The sequence below is a fragment of the Salvia miltiorrhiza genome, chromosome 4, assembly GCF_028751815.1.
Source record: "Salvia miltiorrhiza cultivar Shanhuang (shh) chromosome 4, IMPLAD_Smil_shh, whole genome shotgun sequence".
Taxonomy (NCBI): domain Eukaryota; kingdom Viridiplantae; phylum Streptophyta; class Magnoliopsida; order Lamiales; family Lamiaceae; genus Salvia; species Salvia miltiorrhiza.
The window spans coordinates 2662732-2673666 of NC_080390.1; the positions used below are offsets into that span (position 1 = coordinate 2662732).

The window sequence follows — 10935 nt, forward strand, 5'->3', positions numbered from 1 at the left end:
CTTGTGTTTTCCAAGTTATTAAACTTGAGATTTGTGTTTCCCCTATTTTGTGTAGGGAGAATTTTGTAAGCCTACTATATACATAGTGGAAGATTTCTAGACTACGGTCTCGTGGTTTTTCCCAATTTGGGTTTTCCACGTAAAAATTCTTGTCTCATATTTTCTTATATTTTGCACCAAATATTTTTCTTGGTTTGGATCCCATTTTGTAATCCAGCAAGAGGGAAAAGAATTATCCTGGTTCCGCTGTGCAAGTGTCATTTATTTGGACACTCGTGAATATTTATTCACCACTTTTTCCAACAATTTGTTGAATTATTTCCACTTTATGTGGAATGGTCCACAAGCCATCAAAATTGACAATGGCTGTGGAAACATTGCAAGATTGTTGCACTTTTTTCCATCAACAATTGCGGCTGGATGAGGAGAAAATATGCAGCCAAAATTCTTCAACAATTGCTGCTGCTCAATGTCAACAATTAGCAGCTCAACTTCACCTATAAATTGAGGTGAGTTCTGCAGAATGAAAGTGTGCAGAAGTGCGAGAGGTGTGAGGCAAAACAAGAGAGAGTTTGGTGAGTGCATTTGAGAGAAGAAAATTGTGAGGAAAAATCATAGGATTTTTCATCTCTCTTAAAATAGTAGCTCAGTCCTCTTGTGTTTTCCAAGTTATTAAACTTGAGATTTGTGTTTCCCCTATTTTGTGTAGGGAGAATTTTGTAAGCCTACTATATACATAGTGGAAGATTTCTAGACTACGGTCTCGTGGTTTTTCCCAATTTGGGTTTTCCACGTAAAAATTCTTGTCTCATATTTTCTTATATTTTGCACCAAATATTTTTCTTGGTTTGGATCCCATTTTCTAATCCAGCAAGAGGGAAAAGAATTATCCTGGTTCCGCTGTGCAAGTGTCATTTATTTGGACACTCGTGAATATTTATTCACCACTTTTCCCAACAAGTGGTATCAGAGCCACTTTGGTTCTGAGGCGGATTAAAAATGGAGGAATCGTCGTCGCTTGGTGGTATGTTCAAATTGAACGGATCAAATTACTCAATTTGGAAGCCGAGCATGTTGGATCTTCTCTATTGTAAGGATCTCTATTTACCCTTACATGGAGATGATGCCAAACCAAAGGATATGAGTGATGATGAATGGCTCATCATGCACAGGAAAATAGTTGGTTACGTCCGGCGCTTCATTGAACACAGTATTTTTCATCATTTTGCTAATGAGGAAAAAGCTGACGTTCTTTGGAAGAAAATGGAAGCTATGTTTGAAAGAAAAAATGCTTTAAACAAAGCTTCCATCATCAGAAAAATCGTTCGCTTGCGATATGCGGAGGGTGCCAACATGACGGAGCACCTCAATGCATACCAGGGTCTTATCAACCAATCCACCAACATGAAGATTTCTCTTGATGATGAAGTCGTAGCTTTATTGCTACTCAGTTCGTTGCCGGACAGTTGGGACACTCTTGTAGTGTCAATCAGCAACTCGGCTCCAGGTGGAGCACTGACCTTGCAGATGGTCAAAGATTGTCTTCTTAATGAAGAATCCAGAAGAAAAGATCAAGAACGTTCTTCTGAGACAAAGGCGATGATTGCCGAAAACGGAGATCGAGGGAGAAGTAAAAGTAAAGGCTCTCAATACTCGAGAGATAAATCCAGGGGGAAGTCTAAACCCAGAAAAGACTTCAAATGCCATTATTGCGGTGGTCCAAACCACTATGAGAGAGACTGCAGAAAGAAGAAAAGAGATCAAGCGCGTGGAAATAATGAAAAAGCTGAGAATGACACAACAGCAGTTGCAACTGATGGCGATGTTGTCGTAGTTTGCGATGATGCTCTTGTGAGTTCGTCATGCCAACAAACAGACTGGATCATTGATTCGGGTGCATCATATCACATTTCACCACATCGTGATATGTTTGCATCCTACACCGGTGGCAGCTTTGGCAAAGTCAGAATGGCCAATCATGGTGTGACAGAAGTTGCTGGTATAGGAGACATTGTCCTGCTTACTGACACTGGATGTAAGCTTATCTTAAAAGATGTCCGACATGTTCCTGATATCAGACTCAATATTATTTCCACTGGCAAGCTCGACGATGATGGCTACATCAACCATTTCGGCGGAGGAAAGTGGAAGCTAATCAAAGGCTTTCTAATTGCAGCAAAGGGTAGAAAGCAAAATTCTCTCTACATGATGCATGCAACGTTGTCCAATGGAGAGGTGAATGCAGTCGTCAAAAATTCCTCCATTGAGATATGGCATAAGAGGCTTGGGCATCTGAGCCAGAAAGGTCTGGAGATCTTGGCTAGAAGAAGCCTTATCCCTGAGGTAAAAGGAATGCACTTGGAAACCTGTGTTGATTGTTTGGCCGGAAAACAACACAGAGTTGCATTCAAGAGCTTCTCTCCCTCAAGAAGAGCTCAACCTCTTGATTTGGTGCACACAGATTTGTGCTACATGAAAGACAGAACTCTTGGTGGCGCACTATATTTCGTCACTTTCATTGACGATTTTTCGAGGAAAGTCTGGTGTTTTGCTTTGAAAACCAAAGACCAAACGTTGGAGGTCTTTAAGAATTTTCAAGCAAAAGTCGAGAGACAAACGGGAAGGAAACTGAAGTGTGTTTGTGCAGACAACGGCGGTGAGTACCAAGGCCCGTTTGAGCAACACTGCAGGAACCATGGTATCAAGCTTGAGAAAAGCGTCCCAAAGACCCCTCAACACAATGGCGTGGCAGAAAGGATGAACAGAACAATTTGTGAGAGAATCAAATGTATGCTGTCGCACTCCAAACTGCCAAAATCCTTTTGGGGTGAAGCTATGAGGACCGCAGTGGACTTGATCAACCTTTCTCCATCAACTCCTCTAGATGGTGACATTCCAGATAGAGTTTGGTCCGGGAAAGACGTGTCTTACAAACACTTGAGAGTGTTTGGCTGCAGAGCTTTTGTTCACATTCCAAAAGATGAGAGGTCCAAGCTTGATGATAAAACCAAACCATGTATCTTCTTGGGATACGCTCATGAAGAGTTTGGTTATAGATTATGGGACCCAGTTAACAGGAAAGTCATCAGAAGCAGGGATGTTGTATTCCTTGAAGATCAAGTTCCTGATGATGCGAAGGAAAAGCCTGAATCTAATTCAGAAGTTCCTGTCAACTTAGATCCAGTTCCTTCACCGACACTCCAGAATTACGGGGGAGATACCCAATCGGAGCATGGTGATCCGGTTGATGATGAAGCAGGTGACGATCAGACTCCACCTGTACAAGATGATGTCCCTCCAGTTAGAAGGTCTACCAGAGAAAGACAACCTTCTACCAGATATAGCCCACATGAGTATGTAATGCTCACTGATGGAGGAGAGCCACAGAGTTTTGTAGAAGCCATGGCGCATGACCAAAAGGAGAAGTGGTTAGAAGCCATGAAGGAGGAGATGAACTCCTTAGTTGAAAATCACACCTATGACTTAGTGAAGTTGCCAGCCGGCAAGAGATCGCTGAAAAACAAGTGGGTCTACCGATTAAAGGCTGAGGAGAATAGCTCACAACCAAGGTACAAGGCGAGACTGGTTGTGAAGGGTTTCAGTCAGAAAAAGGGTGTTGATTTTGAAGAGATTTTCTCACCAGTGGTGAAGATGTCTTCAATCAGAGTGGTGCTCGCAATTGCTGCCAGTTTGGATCTGGAGATCGAGCAACTTGATGTGAAGACTGCATTTCTGCATGGAGATTTAGACAAAGAAATCTACATGGACCAACCTGAAGGTTTCAAAGTCAAAGGAAAAGAGAACCTTGTATGCAGGTTGAAGAAGAGCTTGTACGGCCTGAAACAAGCTCCCAGATTATGGTACATGAAGTTTGAGTCCTTCATGTCAACCCATGGCTACAACAAGACCACCTCAGATCACTGTGTTTTCTTCAAGAAGTTCGCAGGAGGTGATTTTATCATATTGTCTGTCTACGTTGACGACATGTTAATTGTAGGCCATGATGCCAGCAAGATTGATAAGCTGAAGAAAGAGCTGAGCAAGTCTTTTGCGATGAAAGACTTAGGCGCAGCTAAGCAGATCCTTGGAATGAATATCTTCAGGGACAGGAAGAGCAAGAAGCTCTGGTTATCTCAAGAACAATATATTGAGAAAGTTCTTGAAAGATTTAGAATGAGCAAGTCAAAGCCAGTCGCCACTCCACTTGCGGGTCATATGAAGCTAAGCTCAGCACAATGCCCGACAAGTGAGACAGAAAAGGAAGAACTGCAAAAGATTCCATATGCTTCTGCGGTGGGGAGTCTAATGTATGCTATGATATGCACTAGACCTGACGTCGCTCACGCAGTTGGTGTGGTAAGTCGATTTCTCTCAAACCCAGGAAAAGAGCATTGGACAGCAGTGAAATGGATATTTCGGTACTTGAGAGGTACTTCTAAACTTTGTCTGAAGTTTGGTGATAACCATATTCTACTTGAAGGATATGTGGATGCAGATATGGCTGGTGACATAGATTCCAGGAAATCCACATCTGGATACCTGATGAGACTTGCAGGGGGAGCTATCTCGTGGCAATCGAAACTTCAAAAATGCGTGGCATTATCCACAACGGAAGCTGAGTACATTGCTGTGACGGAAGCTTGCAAAGAGGTGTTGTGGTTGAAGAAGTTTCTACAAGAGTTGGGCTTGAAGCAAGAGAAGTATGTGCTTTACTGCGATAGTCAAAGCGCAATTCACTTGAGTAAGAATTCGAGTTTTCACTCAAGATCGAAACATATTGATGTGAGATATCACTGGATTCGAGATGCACTTGAAAGGAAACTAATGCAGCTCGAGAAGATCCACACCGATGAGAATGGTGCAGATATGTTTACCAAGTCCTTACCCCGAGATAAGTTTGAAATCTGCAAACGTGAAGCAGGTCTAGTTGAATCTCCACATAATGTGGAGGGGGAGATTTGTTGAATTATTTCCACTTTATGTGGAATGGTCCACAAGCCATCAAAATTGACAATGGCTGTGGAAACATTGCAAGATTGTTGCACTTTTTTCCATCAACAATTGCGGCTGGATGAGGAGAAAATATGCAGCCAAAATTCTTCAACAATTGCTGCTGCTCAATGTCAACAATTAGCAACTCAACTTCACCTATAAATTGAGGTGAGTTCTGCAGAATGAAAGTGTGCAGAAGTGCGAGAGGTGTGAGGCAAAACAAGAGAGAGTTTGGTGAGTGCATTTGAGAGAAGAAAATTGTGAGGAAAAATCATAGGATTTTTCATCTCTCTTAAAATAGTAGCTCAGTCCTCTTGTGTTTTCCAAGTTATTAAACTTGAGATTTGTGTTTCCCCTATTTTGTGTAGGGAGAATTTTGTAAGCCTACTATATACATAGTGGAAGATTTCTAGACTACGGTCTCGTGGTTTTTCCCAATTTGGGTTTTCCACGTAAAAATTCTTGTCTCATATTTTCTTATATTTTGCACCAAATATTTTTCTTGGTTTGGATCTCATTTTGTAATCCAGCAAGAGGGAAAAGAATTATCCTGGTTCCGCTGTGCAAGTGTCATTTATTTGGACACTCGTGAATATTTATTCACCACTTTTCCCAGGTTGTTGGGAATTATAGACGCCAATAATTCCGCCCAGGATTGTTGTTGGGAAATTAGACACAACTAATTCCGCCCGGGATCAAGTGTGACTCAATATTGTGGATATCGACCGATATGAAACGAGAAGAAAAATGACACCGATATTTTTAACGTGGTTCGGCCAAACTGCCTACGTCCACGGACCCACACCAATATATTAGAGAATCTCAAAAGGAGGAGTACAACAAAAATACTACACTGTATTTTGTATCTGCCTACGCAGAGGCTATCTCTCAACTCACTTTTATCACTCGTGTATAACTTCCACTCAGAAGCTATCTTCACACAAGATTTCTCTCTCTCTAATATCACACCCTTCTCTGGTGTTGTTCTGGGGGTTTTGGGGTTACTGGGTGGTTCTAATGCTGCTATGAAGCCCTCAATTTATAGGCGTGAGGGAGGTGGTTGGTGGCAATTTGTTTGTTGCCCTTTGTTGAACAGCCGCAATAGTTGAAAACTCTGCATGCAACTTTTGACTCTTTAGCCGCAATTGTTGAAACCTTTGCCTGCAACCTTTTTGACTAACAATCTCCCACTTGAAGACTGATTTCAATCTGTCTTCACACCTTGATCAACCCAGCAGCCTTTCTGTCTTAACTGTAAAGACATAACCGGTAGTGCTTCTCCTGCGATCTACCTCACCGGCAAAATCTGCATCTACAAAACCTTGTAGTGCTACATCACCTCGTCGAAAGCACAAGCATCTATCAGTAGATCCATGTAGATATCTCAATATCCACTTTACTGCTTCCCAATGCTGCTTTCCAGAATTTGCCATAATTCTGCTTCCCAATGCTGCTTTCCAGGATTTGCCATAATGCTGCTTTCACAGAGTTTTCAACTATTGCGGCTGTTCAACAAAGGGCAGCAAATAAATTGCCACCAACCACCTCCCTCACGCCTATAAATTGAGGGCTTCATAGCAGCATTAGAACCACCCAGTAACCCCAAAACCCCCAGAACAACACCAGAGAAGGGTGTGATATTAGAGAGAGAGAAATCTTGTGTGAGGATAGCTTCTGAGTGGAAGTTATACACGAGTGATAAAAGTGAGTTGAGAGATAGCCTCTGCGTAGGCAGATACAAAATACAGTGTAGTATTTTTGTTGTACTCCTCCTTTTGAGATTCTCTAATATATTGGTGTGGGTCCGTGGACGTAGGCAGTTTGGCCGAACCACGTTAAAAATATCGGTGTCATTTTTCTTCTCGTTTCATATCGGTCGATATCCACAATATTGAGTCACACTTGATCCCGGGCGGAATTAGTTGTGTCTAATTTCCCAACAACAATCCTGGGCGGAATTATTGGCGTCTATAATTCCCAACAACTGGTATCAGAGCCACGGTGGTGGCAGATATTTTCTGATGTTTTTCGCTGTTACTATTCACGTGAATAGTGAATTCCGTGAATAGTGAAATTTGTCGGTGGTTCCGATTTGTCGACAAAAGGTGTTCTAAACACGGTGGTTAGCTGAAAAATCAGAAACGATCCAAGGAGTCCAGATCGAGTGGGAGCAATGTCGACAGACGATAAAATTTCCAAAATTGATAAATTCAACGGTGTGAATTTTGGATTTTTTTTGGAAAATGCAAATGGAGAATTACTTGTACCAGAAGGACCTGTATAAGCCCTTGAAGGAAAATCCAGAAGTCAAGGACGCGGACGGAGCAAGTCAAGGAATGGCAGGCAGAGCTCCAGGATCCACAAGAATTCCAACAAATCAAAGTCTATTGAATGTTGGAACTGTGGTCAGGTCGGGCACTACAGAACGCAGTGTAAAGTACCTTCAAAGGGAAACGAGAAAAAGACCGAAGCCAATGTTGTGGCTGAAGGAGAAGGACTTGAGACATATTCCAGAGTTGAGGAATAACTTGATCTCCGTCAAGCAATTGTCGAGAGAAGGATGTGATACACACCTCTCAGGTGATTGTTGGAAAATCACTAGGGGCGCAATGATTCTTGCACGTGGCAAGGATACTGGCAGCCTATACACAACGATGAATGCGTGTGTGACAATTGCAGTTGCTGATAGCAAGAAGAATGCAAAATTGTGGCACCAAAGACTTGGGCACATGAGCCAGAAAGGGTTCAAGTATATGCATTCGAAAGGGAAACTACCAGAAGAGGGTGAGTTTCAACACAAGTGGTAGAACTCTGAAGCAAATAAAGCTTGAGTTAGTCCACACAGATGTTTGCGGTCCAGCAAGAGTTTCATCCATTGGCGGAAAGTCTTACCTTTGTGACTTTCATCGATGACCACTCGAGAAAGGTGTGGGTTTACTTCTTGAGACAAAAGTCAGAGGTGTTTGAGGCGTTCAAGAAGTGGAAGGCCATGGTGAAAAATGAAACTGGCTTACGGATAAAGAGATCCGATAATGGCGGAGAATACGAAGATATGGCGTTCAAGAAATTTTGTTACCAGAATGGCATCAAGTTGGAAATGCCAGAGACCCCACAACAAAATAGAGTCGCAGAACGCATGAACCGGACGTTGACAGAAATAGCTAGTAGCATGAGGATACATGCAGGACTGCCAACACAATTTTGGGCAGAAGCTGTCAACACAACGACATATCTCGTTAACCATGGGACATCTGTACCATTGGAGTACAGAATACCGGAGAAAGTTTTGAGTGGCAAAGAAATTAAACTTTCTCACTTAAAAGTATTTGGCTGTGTCGCGTATGTACACATTAGTGATATTGCCAGGAGTAAGCTCGACTCCAAATCACTAAAATGTATTTTCATTGGATAATGGTGGAAATGAGTTCGGGTACCGTTTTTGAGATGACAAAAACAGGAAGGTCATCCGAAGCAGGGACGTAATATTCAATGAAAATGTGCTGTAAAAGGACAGGAATGCAGTGCAGTTCACCGACACAACAGACGGAGGAGCCCAACTCTGAGGCTGATTCACCACAGTCTCCAGTTCCAGCTCTAACTCCTATTCCTAGGAGGTCATCTCGACCTCGGGTTCCTTGTATCGAAAGTCTTCCTGATAGTGTGGTCAGGCAGCGAGTCCCGTTGAGTGGTAACGGCGGTGCAAGATATACGAAGGTGTACCCCCAGTGAACTCACGATTGAATCCGGTGGTTCCTTGTATCGAAAGTCTTCCTGATACTGTGGTCAGGCAGCGAGTCCCGTTCAGTGGTAACGGCGGTGCAAGATGTACGGATTGTCGTTCGAGGGAGGACATGATGTGGTCCTTGGTTTGAGGGGAGGATTTAGGAGAAGCAAAGCGAATTCTCGGGATGAGAATTTACAGAGACAAGCAAAAAAGTGTTTTTGCAGTTGTCTCAGGCCAAATACGTTGATCAAATCTTGCAAAGATTCAACATGAGCAGTGCTAAGTCGGTTAGCTCAGCGTTAGCTAACCATTTCCGCCTATGCAAAGAGCACTCTCAAAAGACAAAGGAGGAAAGAAACTTCATGGCTAAAATTCCTTACGCCTCAGCCGTTGGAAGTCTGATGTATGCCATGGTCTGTACTAGACCAGATATCGCTCATGCAGTGGGAGTTGTGAGCAGAATTATGGCAAATCCTGGAAAGCAGCATTGGGAAGCAGTAAAGTGGATATTGAGATATCTACATGGATCTACTGATAGATGCTTGTGCTTTCGACGAGGTGATGTAGCACTACAAGGTTTTGTAGATGCAGATTTTGCCGGTGAGGTAGATCGCAGGAGAAGCACTACCGGTTATGTCTTTACAGTTAAGACAGAAAGGCTGCTGGGTTGATCAAGGTGTGAAGACAGATTGAAATCAGTCTTCAAGTGGGAGATTGTTAGTCAAAAAGGTTGCAGGCAAAGGTTTCAACAATTGCGGCAGAGCCACGGTGGTGGCAGATATTTTCTGATGTTTTTTCGCTGTTACTATTCACGTGAATAGTGAATTCCGTGAATAGTGAAATTTGTCGGCGGTTCCGATTTGTCGACAAAAGGTGTTCTAAACACGGTGGTTAGCTGAAAAATCAGAAACGATCCAAGGAGTCCAGATCGAGTGGGAGCAATGTCGACAGACGATAAAATTTCCAAAATTGATAAATTCAACGGTGTGAATTTTGAATTTTTTGGAAAATGCAAATGGAGGATTACTTGTACCAGAAGGACCTGTATAAGCCCTTGAAGGAAAATCCAGAAGTCAAGGACGTGGACGGAGCAAGTCAAAGAATGGCAGGCAGAGCTCCACGAACCACAAGAATTCCAACAAATCAAAGTCTGTTGAATGTTGGAATTGTGGTCAGGTCGGACACTACAGAACGCAGTGTAAAGTACCTTCAAAGGAAAACGAGAAAAAGACCGAAGCCAATGTTGTGGCTGAAGGAGAAGGACGTGAGACATATTCCAGAATTGAGGAATAACTTGATCTCCGTCAAGCAATTGTCGAGAGAAGGATGTGATACACACTTCTCGGGTGATTATTGGAAAATCACTAGGGGCGCAATGATTCTTGCACGTGGCAAGGATACTGGCAGCCTATACACAGCGATGAATGCGTGTGTGACAATTGCAGTTGCTGATAGCAAGAAGAATGCAAATTTGTGGCACCAAAGACTTGGGCACATGAGCCAGAAAGGGCTCAAGTATATGCATTCGAAAGGGAAACTACCAGAGCTTCAGTCAGTTGATATAGACTTTTGCGAAAGTTGTATCTTCGGGAAGCAGAAGAGGGTGAGTTTCAACACAAGTGGTAGAACTCTGAAGCAAGTAAAGCTTGAGTTAGTCCACACAGATGTTTGGGGTCCAGCAAGAGTTTCATCCATTGGCGGAAAGTCTTACCTTTGTGACTTTCATCGATGACCACTCGAGAAAGGTGTGGGTTTACTTCTTGAGACAAAAGTCAGAGGTGTTTGAGGCGTTCAAGAAGTGGAAGGCCATGGTGGAGAATGAAACTAGTTTACGGATAAAGAGATCCGATAATGGCGGAGAATACGAAGATATGGCGTTCAAGAAATTTTGTTACCAGAATGGCATCAAGTTGGAAATGCCAGAGACCCCACAACAAAATAGAGTCGCAGAACGCATGAACCGGACGTTGACAGAAAGAGCTAGTAGCATGAGGATACATGCAGGACTGCCAACACAATTTTGGGCAGAAGCTGTCAACACAACGGCATATCTCGTTAACCATGGGACATCTATACCATTGGAGTACAGAATACCGGAGGAAGTTTTGAGTGGCAAAGAAATTAAACTTTCTCACTTAAAAGTATTTGGCTGTGTCGTGTATGTACACATTAGTGATATTGCCAGGAGTAAGCTCGACTCCAAATCACTAAAATGTATT

At 42.8% G+C, this 10935-nt stretch overlaps 1 protein-coding gene across 1 annotated transcript; it reads left to right on the top strand.

Annotated features, from left to right (window-relative positions):
- Nucleotides 1-535: 535 nt before the first annotated feature.
- Nucleotides 536-1608, top strand: LOC131021133 (uncharacterized; the record flags this gene model as incomplete). Its single annotated transcript, XM_057950221.1, has 1 exon — nt 536-1608. A coding segment is annotated over exon 1 (609 nt), but the record flags the coding sequence as incomplete, so codon positions are not given.
- Between the last annotated feature and the right edge of the window lie 9327 nt (nt 1609-10935).